Source organism: Balaenoptera musculus, chromosome X, assembly GCF_009873245.2.
Source record: "Balaenoptera musculus isolate JJ_BM4_2016_0621 chromosome X, mBalMus1.pri.v3, whole genome shotgun sequence".
Lineage (NCBI taxonomy): Eukaryota > Metazoa > Chordata > Mammalia > Artiodactyla > Balaenopteridae > Balaenoptera > Balaenoptera musculus.
This window is the reverse complement of record NC_045806.1, coordinates 27,485,906-27,511,432: the sequence shown is the minus strand read 5'-3', so window position 1 is coordinate 27,511,432 and position 25,527 is coordinate 27,485,906. Positions and strand designations below refer to the sequence as shown.

General features: G+C 37.7%; 1 protein-coding gene across 1 annotated transcript in view; it reads left to right on the top strand.

Moving 5' to 3' along the window:
• LOC118889001 (dystrophin) overlaps positions 1 to 25,527 on the top strand; it is a 1,535,792-nt gene that overhangs the window by 978,976 nt on the left and 531,289 nt on the right. Inside the window, exons 45-46 of the mRNA XM_036840547.1 lie at positions 10,789 to 10,890; positions 21,530 to 21,638. Coding sequence (XP_036696442.1) covers positions 10,789 to 10,890; positions 21,530 to 21,638 — 211 coding nt within the window. The remainder of the gene's footprint in view (positions 1 to 10,788; positions 10,891 to 21,529; positions 21,639 to 25,527) is intronic.

Here is a 25,527-nt window from a genome sequence, read left to right as displayed (position 1 = left end):
CTTTTGTGAATAGCAGGTAGAGAAAATATGGATAGATAAGCATCTCTGTCTTTTACATTATTTGTAGTAGATGATAAGAAACACAAAATTAATAATTCATGGTAACATTGATTACAATATATCGTCTAGTATTAGCATAGTAATAGGTATTAGTGATTTATATAATTGGAGAGATAACACAAATACAAAATTAGGCACACATACATATACATTCCTATGCTTCACTCAAAACTAAACAAATGTTATCTGAGATTATATCATGCGTATGACATTATAGCTGAAGTCAGATTTATTAGAGACAGCATTATTCTTTTATTGTCTTTAATATCTTCAATGAGTCAGTTATGAATAGAAACATTAAGTTTAACTTATGACTAAGTTAAATAGAATTTTGGACACCATATAAAATAAGAACAATGATTTAAAGTGCCTTTAGGATAGAGAAGTAATCTGTTAAAAAGTATTTCTGATTTGAATAGGAACAAAACAATCAATAGGGTTATGAGATTCCATATGAGTAATCATTAGGTTGTTTCCAATTTTTCACTAATGTGAGCAGTGCTGAATGAACATTCTTTGTAGGTCTCCTCATAAACCAGGTGACAATACCTAGAAGTAGAACTGCTGGCTCATCAGAATATTCATATCTTTATTATATATCGTAAATTGCTTTCCACAGCAACAGGAAATGGTATGAATGTATTACATTAATTTGCATATTGGTGGTTGAACAGTTTTTCATGTTTCTTGGCCATTCAGATTTTTCTATCCATGAGTTGACTCTTCACATTCTTGGCCCAATTTTCTATTAGATTGTTTGGTTTCTCTTACAGATGATATGAGTTCTCTGTATATTCTGGATTCTAGAAGTTATATGAATCTAAAATACAGGTCCATAGTTCCTTACCCAAAACCTTATCATTGACCTTACAGAAGACCAATGAAATATGCTCACCTTGCTGGAATGGTAGAAATCATAGAAAGTTGCAAGAGTATAAAAACTAAGTACGGCAGAGTAGTTGAAGACCTAGGACCCAAGATGAAAGCTAACATGTTGTGTGAACCAAAGAAGGGGCTTCAGTCCATCATGTGTTATTTTCCTTCTTTTCAGAAACCTTCATGTTTGCTTTGTTTTCTATACATGTTTAAGGAAAAGCTATTTAGAAGAGAAATCTCAGATGTTTTTGTTGCTGTTTTTTTAAAATACAAGCTTAATTCAGCAACTCATTTGATTCTTTGAGTTTACAAGTTATTGAAGAATTTAGAAAGAGTTGTTTTATATAATGGCTATCATTTTGGTACAACACTTAACAGTAAAAACAAAGCATCTTTAATTTTTTTTGAAGTGTATGTCAATCATGAAGTCAGAATTGAATTGCTCTTTGCTTTCAATGAAAATTTCCCTAACTGCTGTTTTATATTTTAAAAAGAAACTTCTACTGTTTAATAATACTTACTTTTTTAAGGACTGTGTCCATTTACCATATGGATGATAATTTAGGGTTGTGCCATATCGGTTAGAAATAATGCAAATACCATTAGCCAAGGTGAATGTACAAAGCAAGAAAAAGATGATGCAGAGACCTGGAAAAATTACTTTGTTATATATGTCTCTCTATTCTGAAGAATCCACTGTGTTCCTTAATCCCTTTGGGTTATTTAAAGCAATGTTTTTAGGAACAATTCAGCTGGAAGGGAAACATGCGATTATGTTTAGAGTTCATCAGAACCTCATTCAAATGTGGTTTAAGAGTCATAGTGTGCATAGTAGTGCATCTGAAAAAAAATACATAAACATCTGGCGTTGCAAACAGTGCTCCATACAAGAAAAAGGAAAGAAAGGTGTTCATATGAAATCATACTATTTCATGTATACTGGAAATGTAGACCATGAGCAGATAGACATTCTTTCATTTGTTCATTCACACATTCAATAATTCAGTGGTTCTCAATTAGTGGTGATTTATTCTCCAGGGGAATTCATCCATGTCTGAAGATATTTTTGGTTGGCACATCCGGGGAAGGAGGAAGTGCCACTGGCATCTTGTGAATAGTAACCAAGGGTGCTGTAAAATATCCCACAATACACCGGGCAGCTGCCTGCAACAAATAATTACCCAAACCAAAATGTCAGTAGTGCTGAGGTTGAGAAACCCTGATTTAAACTAAAATTACACATTAATCAAAACTACTTTATTCTGGTTCTAAACCCTGTGAGTCATCAAATAAAATCTTGTATATTTGTATCATACTTAAATTAGTATAACCTATAGTATAGTAAATAAGTATGCAGGATATGCATCAGACAGACCAGGGTTCAAATCTCACATCCACCATTTGTTAGCTTGTGCCTTAAGCAAGTTTCTTAACCTCTCATGACTGTAGTTTTCTAATCTGAAAAGTGATAATAATGTCTGCTGAAAGGCACTGCAGTGGAGATTGAATGAGATTACTTAAAATGATTAATGTTAAGTGCATAGCAGAGTGTTTGTACTTAGTAAGTTCTCAATAAATGGTAGCAGTTAGTATTACCTTTGCATATACTAGATCATTTGATCCTGACCTACTATGAATATCCTGCTCACATACCATATTTTATTGTTTCTAAGACACCATTGATTAGAATATGCATCATTATTTTATCTGTCACTAAGAAAAAAGTGCTGCCAATTAGACTATGGCATACCATCATTTGTAAAATGTATCCCAATTCAGAGCAGTATATTTGTGGAAATAAAATGTGGGTCTTAGAAATGATTCTTGTCAAGCCCGTCAGCGAGTCTTCTTATGTGCAACTGAACAAGGCTACCATTAACCACTTGCAGCTTTAAATTCACTTAGAAGGCTACAGGAACAGAAGCACAGCTTCCCAGGAAGGCGGGATCAGGCATCTCTCTTCAGTGGGCTTAGAATACACAGCAGTTTGTACAACATTCACCGAGCCATCCAAGAGCTACTCTCTTTGCAGCACCTGCACACTCTCAGATGATAGTTCAGGTAAAAAGAAAGCAGACTCACACAGTGGTGCCGGGTCAACCCTGGCCTAGAAGCTTCATGGGTCCCAGGAGCTAATGTCTTATAACATAGAGTTTCCAAGATCCTTGAAAGGTACATGCTCAATTACAAGAGTTACTGCACTCAGGGGATCCCCAAAACTATGACTTTCCCTTACACATTTGTAGTTCAAATGTAGAACTCCTAAGCCAGGTGTAATTTACCAGTCTTTTTTTTCTTTTTCTTTTTTGCAGAAGCAATGCTGCCTACTAACACATTTGACATTCCAATTTTATCAGGTTTCCAGGGAAAATACAGCTAGAAAGTTCTTTGAAGGTCAAAGTCTGATGCAGAGGGGAAAAAGTTGTTTTTAACTCTTTATCCACAATAATCTCTCTCACTTTCATCCATTTTGTAATTAAAGATACTGAAATTAGAGAATTTAAGTAACTTGCCCCAGCTCAGGAATTAATAAGCCTAGAACTCACATGTTCTTATCCCTAGTCTGATTACTTCCAAGAACTCTGTAATACATCAAAGCAGGAGTCAGCAAACTATAGTCCAAGGGCCAAATTCAGTCCACTCTGTGTTTTTGTAAATAGTTATTGAAACACAGCCACGCTCATTTGTTTACGTATTGTCTGTGGTTGCTTTTACATGATAGTGCCAGACTCCAGGTATGACAGGAACCGTATGACCCACAACGCCTAAAATATTTGTTGAGCCCTCTCTAAAGTATAACTGTAAATTGTTTGACTATGTCTATGTGTCTATATAAGGATGTAAAAGGCAAAATGTCGCTTGTGTTTTATCTTTAAAAATATAATTTTTCTGTGTACCTGAAGGTTTTTAGAGTCACAAATGCCAATCCTAACCATTTCTCTAGATCTGCCGTTGGCTAACTTTTTCTGCAAATGGCCAAATAGCAAAGGTTTTAGAATATGTTTTAGGATTTATGGGCCATATGGTCTTTATTGCAATTAGTCAATTCATGCCAGGGTTGGAATTTAGATAACCAGGCTGAAGAGCCCACACTCTTCACCACTAAGGACTTAGGAACATAGTAAAACCTGGAGAGCACCAGTTTCAATGAATGAGACTGCTTCAAGCAGTGTCCTGTGTTGCTATTAAACCAGATCAGAGATTTAGTCCTCATTTAAGAACTGTATGTATAAAGATTTTTGGAGTAAGTACATTGGGTTTCAGCAAGCAAGTACTTCCCTCCAAACAATGTAGGTTTAACAAACCCTCTTGGGAGTCTGCTCATAATTACTGTCTATTCTCTGCGTTCTTTCAGTCTAATCTTAACACAGCAGCCAGAATGATCTGTTAAAAAATAAGTCAGATCATATCACTCCTCTGCTGAAAACCCTCCTATGCTTCCTAATATCACTCAGAATAACAGCCCAAGTCCTCACATAATTGCCCTGCAGGACCTACCCTCCCCCATCTCTCTGGCTTGCTTCCTGCTACCCTCCCCTTGCTCGGTAGACTCCTCTTACACTGGCTTCCTTATACTTGTATTGATCATGCCGGACACACACCTGCCGCAGGGCCTTTGCACTTGCTGTTTCCCTTGCATGGATTGTTCTTCCCTGAAATACTGCTTGATTCATTCCCTCGCTTCCTCCTAATGTTTACTCAAATGTCACCTTCTCAGTGAGGCTTTTCCCCTGGAGGCACTTTCTCAAATGTCCGCCTCCCATGTTCCCTTAGCTCACACATACACCTCCTATCCCCACTTGATGCTTTGTTTGTTTTGTTTTGTTTTTTTCACTTTAGCACTTTTCATCCTTGGATGTGCTATAGTTTATATTTTATCGTCCATGGTTCCCATTAGAATGTAAACTTCACAGGAACAGAAAAATTTTGTCTGTTTTATTGACTCTTATATATCCAGTATCAAAATAGTATTTAGAACATAATAGGTGCTCTTATATTCAGTATATATTTACTGAATGAATTGATCAGTATGCTGGGGAGAGTTGGGTAAGATTTTGTTTGCCAAAGGCATTCTACTGCCGAAAGGACTTTGAAACCCCATCTTTATGAATGGATGGCTTCTACAGGTGGCTTCTGGATATCAGTCTCATTACCTGATGATCACACCTATGTCCACTCTTTGGTTGGCCTTGAATATTCCGAGTGTGTACCTTAATAGATTCTATCTTCTTGACTTCAAAACACTTGCCACTTTAAAAATCAATATGGCATTATATTTTGTATATTTGGACAGATTATTTTTGAAATCCGTAAATATCTAAATCAGAAGAAAACCTCCCTTTGATGGGCTGCCCTTGATTAGCTCAGAATGGAAAGAGAGAACCTGTCATTCTTTGTCGATCAGCTTGGCACGTACTTGACAGGCTGCAGTTACAGTGAAGGAGAGCCGTGTTGCTGTGGTCTAGCAAACCTAATTGTAGATAAATAAAAGAATAGTCACCCAGCATGAGGGAAAAAAGAAAGAAACTCAGCTGCACAATGTTGTGTTTTTCCATCCATCAGCCTTCATTTGTCAGAGTCTGCCTGACAATCTAAGCCAGAGAAGTCAGGCTCTAACACAATATTGACTACGTTTCATTTTTCGTTTCTTGCCACCCTTTTTAGCAAACAGTTTGTATATGGAATGAGAGACAGTGCAGTCAATATATGTGACTAGAGCCCATTTATTCCCAGAAAGCCATATATTTGTTTGCTTGTTTCACTATAACATTGTAATTGTCAGCTCTTGCTGCAGTAACAAATGACCCCCAAATCCCAGTGACTTGCAAGAACAAACATTGATCACTCATTCATGTGTCTGCAGATCAGCGGCAGCTTTACTCTACACTATGGGTCAAGTTCAGATTTTCTAATCCTAGGCTGTGGATCTGCTCCAAATGTCTTCTCATTCCAGAACCCAGGCTGAAAGAGCAGCTTCTTTATGATACATTATTCTCTCATGGTGGAAGGCAGGAACTAGAGGTACTAGTGAATCCTGAATTGCCTTTAAAGACCTAGCTCAGAGCTGTCATACAGTCATGTCTGCCCACAGTCCATTGATCCTAGTGAGGCATGTGGTAAAGACCAAAGTCAATGGGGAAGAGAGTGTATTCACCCACCCTTTTTATGTTGTGATATATATATTTTTATGTATATATACACATATATATATATATACATACATATTGATATATTCTAAGGTTAGCAATAAGTAAAATGATAGAAATATAAATAAATTTAAAATAATAAAGGAAAACAAGGCAAAATGTATCTCTCTTATATTATCCTTAGCAGCACCAAATTTCTAGTTTAAAAAAAAAGTGTGCAATCAGTTTAATATTGAATTAGAAATACAGTAGTCAATGAATAAATTCTTAGAGAATGTAAGTGTACATTAATTTGCATATGAATTGCTACTTTCATCCTCAAAGGGGTTGTTCAGTCTTTTTTTTACCACTAACCGTTGCTTAGCTGCTCGTCAGACCAACACCACCAGCAATATTAGTAATGCTGTCTGATAAATAAGACTGAAGGTGCTTAGAGAGTTACTCCATTTTGAAAACCTATCAAGGCTGGATTTTTAAAAAGTACACTGCAGTATTCTCCTAGTATTAATGAAGGGTTATTCCTATTACCTATTTAATAAAAATTAAATACTTAAAATTATGCATGAGATTTTAGTGAACTGTCAATACTATGTTGAAAAAAAAAAACTCTAGTTACATCATAAGGGTCTTAACTCCTGGTGCGCAATCTTACATTACAGGGGATATGTTAAGAATAAGGCAGAGGGAAAAACTTAAATGGAAATGTTCTATTATTAGAAGTGAGATTTTTTTGGTTGAAATCCCATGAAGACTTTCTTGTCTGAATGTTCTTTGAAGTTGAACACTTTCTACTTACAAAAAACTGGCCACTATAATTAGCTGTGTTTCCATTTTAGTGGTGACCTCCTTCACCTTATCTTAAATCATATAAAGATGGGAGACCATTTGTGAGATAAAAGATTTACTCAAACCATTTCTCTGACCTGGATATCATCAGTTTGGCGATTGTAAAGCCACAAAGAGACAACCTTGGAGCTTTTTAAAAGCTATGTAAGAATTTATTTTCCGGTGGGAAGAGACAGGATTTTCTCTCATTTACACACTGGAAGGATACTATACTATAGAATGTATTGGAGTTAAAGAAGAGGAAAAAAATTAACATGATAGTGAGAGATGTGGCTGCCAGTTTTAGCATGTGCATACACATACACACACACACACACACGCTATACTCAACAAAGGAGGGATAAAGTGGAGGTTTAGTGATACACACTTCCTGGTAATAATATCAACTCTGCCATTTGCAAGCTACATGACCTTGGACAGTTGACTTACTCTCCCTCAGTTTTAGCATCTGCAAAATTAGATAATACCCTTTCTTTTTTTATAAATTTATTTATTTTTGGCTGTGTTGGGTCTTCGTTGCTGTGCGCGGGCTTTCTCTAGTTGCAGCGAGCGGGGGCTACTCTTCGGTGCGGTGCGCGGGCTTCTCATTGCAGTGGCTTCTCGTTGTGGAGCACGGGCTCTAGGCACGCGGGCTTCAGTAGTTGTGGCACGTGGGCTCTAGAGCGCAGGCTCAGTAGTTGTGGCACACGGGCTTAGTTGCTCCGCGGCATGTGGGATCTTTCCAGACCAGGGATGGAACCCGTGTCTCCTGCTTTGGCAGGTGGATTCTTAACCACTGCGCCACCAAGGAAGTCCCAGATAATACCCTTTTTGTAGGAGTGTAAGTATGAGGAAAAAATGTATGAAACATACAGTGTTTTGACACATGGTAAAGTTTTAGCAACTCTGGTTTGTTAATATTATTATAGTGACATAATCACTATAGCAGTCACTATAGCAGTTTGTTGATATTTTCAGCACAGCTAATGATTTCAGCAGCTTTTTCTTATCTTTGCATAGTCATGTGATTTGGCTGGGCTTTTTTGTTTGTTTGCTTGCTTTTCAATTTTTCCATGTCAAGTTTTAATTGCATGGAGGGATATCAAAATTTTTAAATTTGTCTCACACATAACTTCCATTTTTTTCATGGTGATGATCAGCTTCTCATAGTGTATTTTTTCACACTAACTTAAGAAAACTATACTAAGGGACATTTTAAGGGAATTTAATTGTATTTACTACAGTTGACCCTTTAAGCAATAAAATTCGACCCTCAATAAGTGACCTATCTTTTAACTAATAAATTCACACTACAAGTAAATGTAGTGAGGTAAATTGTAGAAATTTATCTTCAAAATGGTCTTTCTAAAGTAGTTTATCAAAGGTGCATATCATTAGATATCTAGTTCTCCAAAAACTTGCGCAGGGAAAGTGCCCACAAAGAATTAAGAGCTGAACGTGATTTCTCTCACCCATTGCTCTATTTCTGTTAGACCAGGTGTAAATCTTATCCAGGTACTTAAACTCTCCATTATTTCATTAAAGGACGAAGAGATGGCAATAGTGTTGATGAAAGGACATGCTACTAGGAAACATTTCTATAAACGGAAGTGATGTGACTTTGCAATGCTCATTCATCAGAGGACTAAATCTAGGGCAAATTCAGTGGCCTGAAGAGGGAATATTTTACTTTCTGCAGGTGCAAAACATAGACATTTCACATGGCATGCCACCTTTTCCACAGTCCATCTAATAAGCACCACCTTAGAACTTGGAGCTCGAAGTAATATCGGGGCTGCTCTCATGTCAGCCTTGCCGCTGTTTCTGTTCATTTGCCAGTGAAACTTTCATGAATTAAAATTTGTGTGTTTATTTCCTGAGGGACTTCCTTGTCATATCAAATGCAGTCTTTTAATCCTGGTTATTTGCCAGTGCCTTCTCAATAGTGGCATCGATTCTTTGTGATCTTTGGAACTATTTATTTGCGATTGAAGACTAGGGGCAGGGAGAGAAGGGTGTTCGTGCTCGTCATTTGCTGCATACCTGAAACAGTGGTAAAATTATAGATTATTTGTGCTCATTTTCTGAAGGTATAGAATTTACACTGGGTGTACTTATAAATCATTTTTAAAGGAAGAAGGAATTACCCAACCCTCACAAAGTACACTCCGATTTTGAACTTGTTACAATTTTGCAACTTTTTTTAAAAAAATCATGTTCAGAACTTTTTATCATAAAGAGTGAATTGATACTTACAATTTTAGGTTTGTTTCTTCCAGAATTATTGTCTCTAAAGGTGATGTGTGTGTGTGTGTGTGTGTGTTGCACACGTACCCATTTAACACATGGAGTTAGTCTTCATGTTATGGACCCTTTTAACCAAACTGCCTACCTCCCATTGCTATTTATTATAAGAACTGAAGAAATAATCCTTCTCAAGAGCATGTGATGAGAACTCACAAGTTACAGGGCATCCTACTGTGCCATGTAAGATTGCAGTAATTTGGGTTCAGAGGACACCCTGCTCAGATGAGCTGAGAGAGGACAGGTACAAACACAGTGGATAAAGGAAGCAGTGGCATGAAGACACGTACACATGGCAGTGCTGGGAGGCTACAGGGTAGGAGAGGGAGGAAGAGGGATATGTGTTAATCAGGAGTTGCTATCTGGGGAAGATTGCCCAGGCCCTGACTGACGCCTGACATTGATTAATCGATACTCCATCCTAGTGTTTAACAAGTGTTACATCCAAAAAGTCTTCTGTAATATTTAACTTCACTTCCTTCAGCTTCAATTTATGCACGTTTCTTTTGTCCTCTCTTCAGGAGAGCTAGACAGCACCCAGTAGCAAAGCACTTTATGTTCATATATCTGAAGGGGATGTTTTTTTCTTGTGTTGTGTTTTGTTTCATTTTTTGGTCATACGGTCATGCTTCAATCTTCTCCAGACTAAGGGAAAACACATTTTTAAAGATAATTTAATCATTCCTCAAAAAGCCTATTTAGGGCCTTCCCTGGTGGCGCAGCGGTTGAGAATCTGCCTGCCAATGCAGGGGACACGGGTTCGAGCCCTGGTCTGGGAAGATCCCACATGCCGCGGAGCAGCTAGGCCCGTGAGCCACAACTACTGAGCCTGCGCGTCTGGAGCCTGTGCTCCGCAACAAGAGAGGCCACGATAGTGAGAGGCCCGCACACCGCGATGAAGAGTGGCCCCCGCTCGCCACAACTAGAGAAAGCCCTCGCACAAGAAACGAAGACCCAACACAGCTAAAAATAAATAAATTAATTAATTAATTAATTTAAAAAAGAATGTTAACATTTAAAAAAAAAAAAGCCTATTTAATTTGACTGCTTAATAATTAATAAGCCTTGATACTGTGCTTTAAGTGTTTACTTTTTGGAAAGAAAGTTAATAATTTTGACAATGATGTGGAAAGATTTATTTGGTTTCTATTTCAAAACAAAATTTTGGAACCAGAGTCCCGAGAAGAATCCTGTTAAAATAAGAGTTTTGTGGAGTAAAATGGACATTAGGATTACTGAGATTATTGAAGCTAACAATAATATTTATCCACATTAATCATATTCATAGATCATACTTCTCGCTATTGCATTCTACTTTTTGGAAAAATATAAAGTGTCTCTGTTTCTATATAATAGTATTATGACATAAGAAGATTTGGGATAAATTTTTTAAACTTTGGTGTGTTTCACAAAGACCTCCGTTTCTTTTCTCTGCACTGAAAACTACTTTGTGCCCCTATGTACTGTGCAGAAATTGACCTGCAATACATGTGGAGTCTCCAAGGGTATATTTAAATTTAGTAATTTTATTGCTAACTGTGAAGTTAATCTGCACTGTATGTGCTCTTTTCCCCAGGAAACTGAAGTAGCAGTTCAAGCTAAACAACCGGATGTGGAAGGGATTTTGTCTAAAGGGCAGCATTTGTACAAGGAAAAACCAGCCACTCAGCCCGTGAAGGTAATGAAGCAACCTCTAGCAATATCCATTACCTCATAATAGGTTATGCTTCCCCTGTTGTACATTTGCCATTGACATGGTCTATTTATTATCGATGAAATAACTTGTAAAGAAATATTGGCCATCCTGCAATAGCAGAGGCAGAGCTATCTTTTTGATCAACATATCCTATTTATGTATTGTGATCTTAAGGCTATTAACGAGTCATTGCATTAAAGGACTCATTTCTGTCCTGGTGCGCTGCCATCAATACAAAAACTAGTCCCACCTTCAAGGTAGATTAAATTCTTTGAGGCTCTGTTGCTTTGCTTGCCAGCCTTGATGCTTTTCATGTCGTTTGGCTTAATTCAAATCAAGCTACTGCATCATACTCTCTGTCTCCAGCAGCTGTAAAGAATCACAATATGGTCCATGACCTTTCTTTTCTCTGTTGCTCTTTCTTATGAAAGAGGAAAATCGGCATTCGGGCTTCAGTACTTTATTGGGTCAAGAATTTTTAGTGGAATGTCATGTAATTGCTTCTCTCTTCAGTAAAAAGCTGGCCAGGGAGAAAGCTTTCTACTTCTTTCCTTTCCCCATGTGCATTTTGAAGTCTAGGACACATTTATTCACAGGGCTATTACATGAGGAGAGAAACGGAAGACCAGTTCAGTTTTCAAAAAATAGCTAATCAGTGGCTTTCACTTGCTAATGAGAGTCCAGTGATAAATAGACGTTAGGTATAGGTCACCTTATTTTCTGTACCTGACCAAAATTATAATGGCTCCCATTATGATGAAGGTTCCTAAGAGCCTGTAATGGTGGCCGTTTATTGATCAGTCCTGGTTTCTCTAGCTACTGTTGCAGGCTGAGATTTAGTGGGCCTCACCCTCATGTTTAAAACTGCTCTAAAACAGTGCAGGTCAATAACCTCATTATACAGAACTAGTTTGTCCTTGCAAATAACATTACCATGACTTACACTGTGTCGCTTCATTTCTAGAAGCTTGTTTGTTTTCCTTACAGTTTACAAGAGGCTTTTTCTTAGGTAAATTTAAAGTTTTAGCCTAAACGCAATGTCCAAACACCAGGTGGCGAAAGGCACAGATTTCCTCTGTAGGTATCGATAGACATTTATACAGGAATACATTGTCCCCACTCCTAACATCCCCCCAAAATAATTTGCATCCAGTCTAGGCCTGGTATGATAATTTTCATAAAGTAGCAATGTGTACAGTATTTAGATTGGAGAGCTAGAAAAGGTCCTGAAAGCAGCAAATTTCAGGGTTTCTTTTGATGCTCTAGAGAAAGCCAGTCCCCAAGCAGACACCTTTCTTGATTAACAGAGTGACTTTCATAGCAAGCAATGAGACGGACCAATGGACCATTTTGTAGGTCTGCTCTGCCTACTCTTGTTTGATCCTCAAAGACTTTATGCAGGATTTGGCATAATCGTTACAGATTACAGACATGCATTTCAATTGGCTTTTGCTTTAGTGCCTTTATAAAAAAACAGAGGGAAAGCCTTAATTGAAAGTCAACGAGAAGATTTTTGTTTTCATTGTATGTAAACAATCCAAGCGGTTGAAGCTAGTTTATCATACCCTCAACTCCTGGGCCACTGTGAGATCGGAGCTGGGATCCCCCATGTCCGAGCCTATCTAATTTCTATTGTAGCATTAGTGACATAAGAGGGGAATTACCTTTCTCAAATGAAAGCGAGAGCAAGGAAGTGTTCACGTCCTTCACTTTCATATCCCTTGAAACCACTGTGTAGAGACAGCCCTCTTCTTTCTTTTCTCTTTCCCTCCTTCCCCATGTCCTCTCAAATCAGTTCATGGGGGAGAAGCACAGCTTAAGTGAAAACTCATTCCTGCTCTACCATTTACCCCTCAAGTTTGGAGAGGAATCACCATATGAGGTTCACAGTGGCAAAAGGGCAAGGTTGATTTGGGAGATCAGGAGTGTGGGGAAATAGATTATTCACGTGCAGCTTTTGATAAGGGCCATGACCTTGGAAACACTTGAAGATTAGCCGGGGCTTGTGGTGGCCTAAAACTCTAGAGGCTCAAAGACTACCTCATCGTTCAAAACGTGGAACCCAGCAATACAAGGTAGCAAGCTGTGGGGACTGTTTAAACCTTTGCATGGATCAAAGACTTCTTTTTAAAGATTAGGGATGATTTTTCTAAAGGGTGAGCCATTGCTCTGATAGTACATAAACAAAGCCTGTTTTAAACTTTGACTTCATTTATCACAATTTTAAAATTTTGCCCTTCCTAATGCCTTTCCTCCTTAACTTTGAGGTTTCTCACTCCTTAATAGAAGGGAAAAGGGTACAAGTAGCCTGCAGTACATTTTCATGATAGAAGTTTGGGTTTTGTTTTTGGGAGGAGGTACATTTAGAAACTGTAACAATTATAAAGAAGATGGTGATAGTCTTTAAAAAGAAAATGAAAATCCCTCGTGGTGTATGTATAAGATCCAGTATCTAAATGGGTAATTAGTATGTCCACCACTTGCAGAGATTCTAGTTAAGGACACATCAGAAAATGATTCTGTTTCTTAGAAAATTGACTGTCTATTGGCACCTCCACATTCCGCATCAGACAAGCTGTCTGCTTACCTCCTACGCTCATCTCCCAAGCTGAGTCCTGTTTGGGAGCTGGGCTCATCCCTGTTCAGTTTTTTTCCCTTTTTCTTAACTTTATCAGCTTCTCTAGGATTTCTTTAATTTCCAAAGATGGTAAATTTTTAGTTTCTTTTTTTGTCATCCCTAACTAAACGTCTTCCTTATTTTCTTTGAGGACTTCCTGATAAAGATCAAACGTATATTATGAGACAGGTCTACTCATGGCATAAATATAGCACTAGATCTCTAATGCAAAATTACTGGAAAAATCTTAGAATAATATGATTGAAGAAATAAGCATCTTTGTTTTGCTTTCTATCTCTTATCTCTCTCTCTCTCTCTCCCCCCTACACATGCGCACGCACACATACTTTTATTTCATTTGATTTGTACATTGTTCCTTCATCTTAACTTCAGAAGTTGTTGAAGATTGGTTGGATAAGTTCAATAAATTGTTTAACATTTTGCTTAAGTTATACTTTTGGTAATAATATTTTATGATAATACTGTTAATCATTTTAATGTGCTCCATTTTCCACAGAGTAATGAGTAGGTCCCTCAATAGCACCAAATTTAGCAGTTACAAAGCAACAAAAACAACTTCCATCAGTAGCAACAATATCCACAGCTACAAAAAAAAGCCATTTGTTATTTGATTTAAAAAAATGTTAACTCTCTTTTGGACTTGAGCATTTAGATAACATTTTCTTCTATTTGTACTTATTCTTTAACTTAATTTGGAACACTACTCTTTCTGTTAAAAATTTTAAAATGTGTGTATATATTTTGAAATACTTATATCACCTTCCATTATTAGAACTGAGAACATTAACAGAATTTAAAATGTCTTAGTAACTTGGTAAAGTGATAAGATCACACCAGCTGGTTTGCTTTGCTAACTTTTTAGATTATCCAAAAAAAATCTTAACATGAATCTAATAATATATTTTATTACTGCTCTTGATTTTTTTTTAAATATAAGAAAAAAAATAAGGTGTTTAGAGCTTTCTATATTTGGCTAAAGGGTTCCACCCCAACCTTTAACACAAAAATAATTACTGTAAACAAATGGTCAAGAGGCCAATTATGATCTTCCAGGCATCATTTCCTCCAATATAAGCTGCAAAATGACAGCATCATTAGTCATTTTCAATTATAGTCAGTCAAAACCAGGGGTGTTTCATTTTCCCAGCTGTTTTGTTGTTAATTAACTAGATTAAGCTGTTTTTTTTTTTCTCCTGAGTTTGTTCTACTGCCAACATCAACATCTTAACATTTCTAAAAACTTCTTTGGGTTTATTTATTTATTTTTTTGCCTGATAATTTAAAATATATCACTCACAACAGATGTGCATCTCAAAATTTGTGTATGGTATAGCAGGTCAAGTGGTATCTTGTTGGTCACATGTTGCCCAATTAGATATTACGGTTATAACAATATTTGGATTTTACAAATCATCTATCAGGCATATGGTCTCATTTACCTGGTGCAACTTTTTTTTTGATAACATCAGAATCAATAGCAAGATAACAGATATGAGTTTGTCCGCCCAAATGAACAGATCCATTTTGACTGACTTATTTGATAAACACAATTTCCATGTCAATGATAATAGAAGCAGTTCAGAGAAGAATTATAGAGTGTAACAGTATTAGAGAAATTTTATAATTTATTAATACATAAGTAGGAGAATTTCATTTTTTAATGCAAATAGCTTCACAACTGAGTAAAAAGTCTTGACTATGAGAGGTTGAATAAATGGTTATCACTTATGCTTGAATATAAGGAGAGCCCCACTTTCCAACTGAGAAGATAAAATTTATAATAAATTTTTGAGCAACTGATAGAACCATTTAGGAATGTGGATGAGATTGTCAAATGCCTAATTATATTTAATTTCTTAATTGATTAGCACTTCCATATTTGAAATCTCACATTTTATAAAATAACATACTAATTAGGAACGTTGCTTTTGCCACATTTGTATTTTATGGAAAGAGTTCATTCATAGATATATATTCCAGAACTCTAGAGCTTACTGTCTTCCTTCTAAGTGATTTGCAGTATGGCAGTGTTTGGATCCCCATATGGTGCTGTTAAACCTCTGTCCAAAGACAACTAGGAAGATAACTATAATAAAAAAAATTAGGATTATTTAGCTTACTGTAGCAAAGGAGAAAGCCCTCAAGAGAGACTGTGGGGCATCTCAGTTAGAGGGCATTGGCAAGAGCTGGCTGAATGATTCTAAAGAGGAATTAGGAAGGAGGAAGCCATTTTGGATTCGATGCTTTCAAGAAATGGAGTCAATGTGGCGATCAGGTATCTAACAACTTTTATCTAGAAGGTGAAAGGATTAAAGCAGGGCAGAGCTGTCACTGCTAAAGAAGTAGCAGTGCCTCATATTCATCACTTTTGTGGTGGCAGAGTGGCCTTGTCTCTGTCTAGTTTATTTTCTGTGACTGTTTTTTTATGTTCACTTGGGACCATCACACCTAGCTAGCTGCCAGTTACCAGAAGGACCGTTTTTCACTTCCTCAATGTTATCACTGGAATATTTATCCCTAACTTCGGTGCCCATTCCCAAAATATTAGGAGAGATAATCTTTTCATTTTTCTTAGATGTGAATTATTTACACCCCATCAGAATAACTTATTGTTTTGCTTTTTAAAACTATCTTTAAAAGACTTGTTTACAATGACCTTCACCACTGGTGTGAGGTTATACCCTAGGAATAATTGCTACTGGTTTATCAATTTTTTCACTTCCTTTTTTTTTTAATTAACCAGTTCTGGCAGATGACTAATATAAGCATCCCAAATTCATATTTCTTGAGATTATTTCAGGCTACTGTGCAACTTTGTTGTTCAAAATAAAACAATTGAAACCCAAAAGACATTATAAGCTAATATGAACTGACTCTTTTGTGAGGAACTATTTTGGGGAAAAGTCAATTTAGACTTACTCAGTAGTTCATGCTGGAACTGGACAAGCATTTTAGAGTTTTGAATTTCACCCCTGGTCCTCAGTTGTATTAATTGCATTTATAGAGACATACATGGAGACATAGATGTTTCAATTACAATATTCACATGCACGTCTGTGTATATAAAGCCACAGGTGGATTCATTTATTTATGTAGCAGATATTAATATCATGCCAAACATTGACACAAGAGAAAAATATAAGATTTTAAAATTTTGAAATCCCAAATTCACGTAGTTTAGAATTATATTACATTTTAAATTTAAAAGGGAAACCTATATTCAGAAATAATTTTTCTTGTAATTTCTGCTCTTCATAAAGAAGAAACTTCACATTGTTTGATATAAGAGTCTTAACATTTAATGACTAACTCCAAGTAAATTATATACAATGGAAAGCAATGCTCAGGTGCAAATGCCCGCTATAATGAAATTAGTTTTGTCCTTTTAAAAAATGATCTCAGAGTTTCTCCTTTTTGGTAAAACGAATCCACTATGACTGTTGAGTTTTGAGCTCTTGTGAAGAAAGCCTGGGATCTGCAGTTTGCTTAGCTTATTCAAAGTTTGAAAACTCTAGAAATCTAATCAAGAGTAGGACTTGCTAACTATTATTCCACTAATTTTATATTTAAAGATGTTGGAATTTAGATATACATTTGATTCCCTTAAATTTGGTTAAAGGTTATTAACATGATTAGCAAATTACATTTAACAGATTTTTATGAGCACAGCTTAAAGTTTATTATGTGAAGAATGCTGCATTAGCTGCTGCAGCCAAACATTTTTTGCTACCCAAAGGAACTTTACAGCCTAATAGAAAAGATGAGAGAATAAAAAATCAGGGCACATGCCAGAGAACCAAAAAGCAAAACAAAACCAAACAAAAAAGAACTTCCATAATATATAAATAATCAATTTCAACTCTAAAGTACACCAGGTACTTGAAGAAGTTGTAAGGGTGTTTTTGTGACCAGCTGAATCAAAATCTATAGCCATTTTATGTGATGTTGTTTGCTAATAATTATGAAAGATTGGGAAACATACACTTCTGAGCTTTTTGCATTTTTGACACTTTGCAGTATCCTCAGATGTTTGTGGTACGTTGGGGGTTACTACTTAATTTTTAAAAGCCCTACATCTGAAATTATATGGATATCTCATTTAACCATCTGGAAATAACAATGGGCAAGATAACATTCTAATAAATGAATAGACCATTCTGAGTTTTATGTATTAATAAAAGGGAATTGAATATATAAACATGTTGTTATTTTCAGGATAGCCTAAACCAAATCTTTTAAGTGTTGAAATATTTTCATTTTAACTATTTTAATGAAAACTTTCATTGATTGTCTTCTGTTTTGCTTCATTAAGTGGTGCATAATAGCTAACCAACAATTTTACAGTACTTTACAGTTTGCAGAGTTCTTTTCATGTAAAATATCTCATTTAGTTTCTCCAACAAAACTATGGGTTAGGTGGTAGTGTTATATCCACATTTCAAGGATAATGAATTTGAGTGACCTACCTGATTTGCCAGTGATCACACAACCAGTAGTAATGAGTTAGGACTGGAATCCAGGATTTCTGATTCTAAAACACAGTGTAATTTAAATTTTTCTTAATTTTCAGGGTCATCATTGTAAGCATCGATTATTGTTCTATTTCATTGTACAGTTATTGATGCCAAAAACTTGGCCTCTCTGCACTGGTGCCTCCTAATTGAATCGCAGAGACAGAGTTTGGGGTGAAGTAGAAAAGATTAGCTTTATTGCTTTGCCAGGCAAAGGGGGGGATACAGTGGGCTCATGCCCTTCAAAACTGTGTGTCCCAACCTGGGAGAATTTGGTGAGGAGTTTTATAGCAGTGGCTCAAGGGTGGGGTTGCTGATAAGGATCTGGGTGTGTGCAGGGCCTGCATTCCTTTAATCTGGCCTCAGGGGGTCTCCTGATGAGCTCCTGTGGTTCTTGAGGTTATCAAACTGTGACCTTCTCTCTGGAGTGAACAGTGCTTCATCAAGTAGTTAACATCTTCCATTTGTTAGGGGTTTTAGTTCTGCAAAAGAGCTCAAAGATATTGTTATGTGTATCCCTTGAGGTGGAACCAGGATCCTGCCCCAAGGCTGCACTATTGTTCCTTGACTGCTCCTCCTTTGTCTCCACATCCCCTCCCTTCCCTGATTAGCAACTGTTCCAACCTGCCCTTTGGAACTCAGGGAAGGTCACGAAGGCTGAATGAAGCCTATTTCTTACAAACAAGAAATGGGGGGGCTTCCCTGGTGGCGCAGTGGTTGAGAATCTGCCTGCCAATGCAGGGGACACGGGTTCGAGCCCTGGTCTGGGAAGATCCCACATACCGCAGAGCAACTAGGCCCGTGAGCCACAATTTCTGAGCCTGCGTGTCTGGAGCCTGTGCTCCGCAACAAGAGAGGCCACATTAGTGAGAGGCCCGCGCACCACGATGAAGAGTGGTCCCCACTCGCCGCAACTGGAGAAAGCCCTCGCACAGAAACGAAGACCCAACACAGCCAAAAATAAATAAATAAATAAATAAATAAACCCAAAAGTTAAAAAAGAAATGTATTAAAAAAAAAAGAAATGGGGGACACAGAAAGACTTTTGTGTCCAGGAGCCCCGCAGGGTCCTGCTCAATTTCATTATGTGCATGGAAAATGAAGTTCAGTACTGATCACTGTTGGTTCAGCCGAGACCCAGATGAAGTAATTTTCTTTCAGAAGCCAGGTTGTAAGATAAATACTTTAAATATTAGAATCTAACTCGATGCAGTGAGATGCTTACACCATGAGAAGAAAGTGAAACCTAAGCCAACTGTAGAAACAGCAAATTCCCATCTCTCCTCACCCACTCACTATGGGACCATATGTTTATTGAGTGGAAGAGTGGGCAGATCTCAGCAGTATGTAAATCAGTCTCTAATCTCCTTCTCCCTCTCCCTCTCCCTCTCCCTCTCCCCCTCCCCCTCCCCCTCCCCCTCCCCCTCCTGGCATATATAGGTGACTTCCTATAGGTTAAATGATATATGATGAGACTTCACTATCTGCTGCACTCTTATCCCTTCAATAAGTGACCAAGATCATGACATTTTCTAGTTATCTACTTTTACATTTATTGTCTCTTCCCTATTATCTATTGCTATTTTGTTGCTTTTTTTGTTTTAAACTTCTAGTTCCTCTTAATATTCTGTCCCTGTGAACTCACTGCAACTTTGCAGGGGAATCAAAAGACCGAATATATATATATATTAATTCACTAATCTTTGATAATATTTAATTCTCAGTGTTTAGCCTGATGTCAGAATGGAAAAATATCTTCCGCATGTCATGACTTTCAGTGGTGGTTTTCCTCACTGATCAGAGGCATTTTTTGTTTACTTTTGGATTCAAGGCTTATGTTTTAATAAATGAAAAGAGTTATATTCATTGATGTGATAGTAAATGTTTAACAGCATGCACTCTGGGAGAAGAAATTAAAAGCCCTGATTTGACATGATCTCAGACACAATAGAATAAATAACCTTAAGAGCATAGATGATAGTTAAAATAGGAAGTGATGACTTTTTAGTATTTATTCCCGTGGCAGCTTTTCTTAAGTGGGATTCCTCAAGAAAATTAAGTCCTATAGAAAATGATTTAAGGACCTATTTTCTTATTTTTGTCAAGGATGGTGCATATCTAGTCCATTGTAGATGCTTAGGTAACTTATTACTTATAATGGACACCTTAGGCCTTGGTCCTGGGCAATCAGCATCAGCACCAGCTGTACAATTGTTAGGAATGTAAATTCTTGGGCCCCACTCAAGACCTCTTCAATCTAGAGCTCTGGGGCTGAGAGCCAGCAATCAGTGTTTTAACAAGACCTCCAGGTGATTCTGATGGTCCCAAAGTATGCGAACCACTGCTCTGGGGTATTAGGATAAACTCCCCCCCGAATCCATTGAGAAAGTTTGCCCTACGACCTCTGAGTCCTCTGCTTCCAGCTAATGGAAAAGGAAAGAATGGGTGCAGAAACCTCACTCATTTTTTAAAAGGGTCAGCCTAGAACTGACAGATATTACCTCTGCTCCCATTCTACTGGCAATAAGTAATCTTATGGTTACCCAGTGGTGCACTGGAAGCAGCGTGTATCTGCTCATGAGGGTCTATTAGCAAATTTTCAGGCATTTTGTGAGCTACTTGACATTCTCTTGGTAAAATCGGCTATAGTGGGAGTATTTACACCACAGAAATTAGAAAACACTAAAATCAGCTTTTTCCCCCAGAGAGCCAATTGTTAACATATACCAACACATCACGGACCGTATACGGGCTTGGCTGACTCTACTCGGAGCTCTGCAGCTATAATGACCCTCAAAATGGTCCTGCTTTGAACCAAATTGGCTGAGCCTTTATACTCTCACCTTGATCAGTCCTTGAATGAGGGCTACCCTGGGAAGGGCATGCCCTGGGGCAAGGCAGATCTCTGCAGCTGAGACAGTCCCTAAAGGGACTGACAACTGAAGGGTGTCTACTGAAATCTTCTTCACCATTTGGGACAAGAGTCCTTCCTTAAAGTAGACTCTGAGAGGCTTATCCCCATGTGTACCACAGCCCCTCTCTCCAAGACTTGCTAATAGGATTGATCTGGGGTGAGTGAGGGCAGTAAGATATTTTTAATGTTCTCTGGAAAATTCTTGTATGTAGCCACATCAGATACTTTTTAAAAGAGTAAAGCCAATTGCTTAGATGACACTGTTTTTTTGTTTATTTGTTTTGCTTTCAGTAATGTTTGCGCTCTACTTCCTTTCAGTGAAATTGCGTCTGGAGCAGCAGCCTGTATGCAGCAAACAATTGATAAAAATTTGTAGTGTGGTGGTTGGCTAAAATAATTAAAATACCTTTGAAAGGAATTCCACCCAGAAAAGTTACTTTAGAAATAAAATACTATAGACATACAGTAATGTATTCACAAAATAAATTAATAGCTTCATGAATTAAGTTACTTCAAGATGTTAATCAAATAAATAACATGTGTGCTTTTCTATTAAAGAGGAAGTTAGAAGACCTGAGCTCAGAGTGGAAGGCGGTAACCCATTTACTTCAAGAGCTGAGGACAAAGTGGCCTGGCCCTACCCCTGGACTCACCACTGCTGGAGCTTGTAAGTATGCTGGATCACATTCTCTGTGGCTGTAAACACTTGCTCAAAAGCACAACAGTGAGATGATCCCTGGGTAAAAGGGAAAATGTGTGGCAATTCTGAAAATAGAAATACACTTGTATTATTTACTCTGCAAAATATCTTAGAGTAGGTTCCTTAGAAATAGACTGATTCAGAGTACGGAATGCCAAAAGTATATTGGGGTGTGTTCTCCAGAGATGCACCTACAATGAAGAAAGGTCCATGGCAGCGACAGCAGAAGAGGCTGAAGGGTGATTTGACTGCAGCAGAGGCCTCAGCCAACTCCACAGGAGCCTTAGAGCTGGGCTGGCTCTGCAGAGCTGTCCTGGATTGCAGGAGAGGGCCTGGCCTTTGTATTCCCGAACTAGGCAGTCATTGCTCAGGGGCTGCCCGCTGGGAGGAAAGGGAGATCTTAGAAGATTCTTCTGGGGCCAATGGCAATTCCAAGTAAGGAATACCATCAACAACCAGTACTCCCAGTAGCAGGGATGGGTGTGTTGTCCCTGAAGAAGGAATCAGGGTAGAGCTCCAGAGTAGCCTCCAAGACTAAATATGTGAGGATTCCATCTCAACAAATCCTATATCCTTTAGATAATCTTCTTCAAATATGCCTACACAAATTCCTGAAGCCACAGAAACACACACACTCCTCCTAGCACTTCCCCCTTGTCCCATTTACAAGCAATCTTAAGAGCGCTTCCATTTTTAGTTTAAGAAAAAGAAAAATGGACTGTGGCTACCACAGTAGACTTGGGAGAGGAATGTTTCTTCATTTAGCTATAGTCTTAACTTTTGTTTTTATTGCGTATTTTCAGTCTATTTTATTTCACTTTCTATTCATTTGTTAGTAGAAGGTATGCATAAAATCTCATGGCAATGTTAAGGCTGGCTTTGAATCTCATGGGCAAGGAGCTAGAAAACTTCTCTGCTGTACCAATTCTATAATTAAGCAGAACTAAAAAAACATCTTTGGTTGTTTTTTTCTGTTACTGTTTTTTGCTTCCGTTTTTTTTTTTGTTTTTTGTTTTTGGTCAATCTGGGACACCACAATTGCTATATCAGGGTTTATATTCAACTAATTATATCAGGTTTATTTCTTTTTACAACCTGTAATTTTTGGTTCCCTCAGCACATATGCATAGTTTGTCCCTATATAATCATTTATTGGTATTTGTTCTCTAGCTTTCTCCTGTATGTTCAGCCTCAGACTCTCTAACTCTGTAACGAGATTGGGTTCCGATGATTTGTTTGTAAGTTTGTTGAACTCTGAACATAATTATGGGTTTATGCCCCTATTTAAGCTACTATCATGTGGTTGGAAGGTTCCAAAGGCAGGGCACAGAAATCTGTTTAACCTGTAAAGTACCTAGATGTGACAATAATATTTCTAATGCAGAATAGATTCAAAGTTCCAGTTTCGGTTTCCAGAAACATATTTAATTCATCCATTTAATAAATATTTATTGAATAACTTCTATGTATTGAACATTATGCTAGGTGCTGAGGATGCAGCATAGAATAAGTTAAGGTCCCTCCCTTCATGAAACACATATAGTTGACCCTTGAACAACATGGGTTTGAACTGTGTGGGTCCACTTATGTGCAGAATTTTTTCAATAGTAAATACTACAGCACTACATGATCCACAGTTGGTTGAATCTGTGCATGTGGACATGGATACAGAGAGCAGACTAAGTTATCCATGGATTTTCGACTGCAGTAAGTCGGCGGCGCTAACCTCAGTGTTGATCAAGGGTCAACTGTACTCTGGTTGGAAGAGAAAGATGATGAGCTAATAAAGAAGAAAACAGATACTGTCTCGATATTGTTCAGAGTTATATAGTCCACAGATTGATATCAAATGGACACTTGTTAGAAATGCAGAATCTCAGGCCTCACCTCAGACCCAGTGCATCAGAATCTGCATTTTAATAAGATCCCTAGGTGATTCGTTTGCACACTGAAGTTTGAGAAGCACAGTTATGGAGAACAAGAAAGCAGGGTAAGAGGAAAAGTGAGTGGGAATGAAGACATGATTGTCTGTAGTTGGGTCAGTGAAGCTTTTCTATTAAGAGAATGCTTAAGAACATGAGAAAGTTGATGGAAGTCAGGAAGTAAGCCTGGATGTATATATCCAGGGGAGACTGTTCCAGGCAGAGAGAGAACAACCAGAGCAAAGGCCTTGAAGTGGAGCAAGATGCGGGAATAGCAAGGAGACCAGTGAGGCCAGAGCAGAGGGCGAGGGGACACATGGCCAAAGCAGAGGGAAACTACATCTTTCATCTCTCCTGCCCTACTTCCTTCTCCCCCGGCTAAGAGTCTCATCTGCCTTACTACTCCTTCCCTTCCCCCACTTCCTCCACATTGCCACCAGTAGGGAGAGTCTGAGAATGCCCTCAGCTCCAAGCCACTGGTGATAGCTGGTAGAGTTGGGGCCCGAGCTGGAGAAGAACTGAGGGAAAGAGGAATTTTCTCAAAAGCAAGGCCTTTCATTCCTTATAGCAAACTGACACAGAGCTGGGCATAAAGTAAAAATGTTAAATGCACAAATGTTAAATACAAGTGAGTCAGGTCCAGAGCTGGGCACCAAAATGTTACTAAACTCAGGTCCGGCTGTTCACCACTTGAAAATTAATACCCGAAAGGCAGTTGTTGGTGGAAAGGAAAGTTGCTTTTAATCAGAAAGCCAGTAATCTGGGGAGAAGGTGGACTCATGTCCCCAAAAAGCAACTCCGAAGATTCTGCTCGGCCATGAAAGTTTTAAAGGGAAAAGGGGAAGTAATCTCAGTTAATAATTGGGATGGGGGTCAGAATCATTGCCATCCCCCACTGCATGCAGGCTTGTCGACTTCTTGTGATCTTTCTTTAGATGTTATCTTGTTCACACAGTTTGTTCAGGAGATTGCTGAAAGGGAAGCTAGGGAAGAGATCTGGTCATCTGTTAATTACTTATTCTTCATTTCTACTTCTTTGATCTATGGAGAGAACGAACAGGTTAGGCAAGGTAGTGTGTGATCAAAAGATTTGAAAGGTGTGCTAGGGCCAGAGGTGAGTAGAGCATGACGGTGCCTGGTTTAAAGTTAGTGACAAGACACAAGGCACCTCCTGCAGAGAACTCTTTCCTACAAAGTGCTCTTTCCTGCCAAAAGCTGCTTATAAAATCAAACATTCTTTTTTTCTTTAACATGGTGGTTTAAACATCAGAATTGAATTAAGAATGTTTAACTTTCTGGAAGTCAGGAATATAATCTGAAATAAATACAATATAAAAAGGGAAAATATAATTTGTAATACAGTTCTGATATATGATTATTATTTCATACACTATATTGTGATACAATATAACTTATCATTCATTGTATTAAGTTTTTTCCGTTGCACTCCTACTGTTGTGCGAGCTGCTTTTACATATATGTCTTTATCCAAGTATATTTGCCAAGTATATATGGTTATACACAGTATTTTTAAGGTAAGGATCTCAAGGCTTGGAGGGAAAATAGTTAGATGAAGGCCACACAGCTGGGAGGAAACAGAGCCAGGATTATAATCCAAGTGTGTCAGGCTCCAAAGCCTGTGTTTTGTTTTGTTTTGTTTTGCTGTGCCTTGCACTATCTCTCTGTCCAAGAACCTAATGGAAATTCTAGATATGAAGGCAGCTAGCCAACAGTTAATGTTATTTAACTCAGTCTTAGATGTATGGGGAGTAAAAGTGAAATATGTTTCTCTGTCTTTTTCACTTAAGGAGTAGAAAAAATCAGTTTATTTGAATTTCTTAGAACCATAGAACTCTGAACCTAGAATAATCATTGAAAGTATCTAGTTGAATATATTTCTTCTGTATGTGTGGAAACTGAGGCCCAAGGGGCCT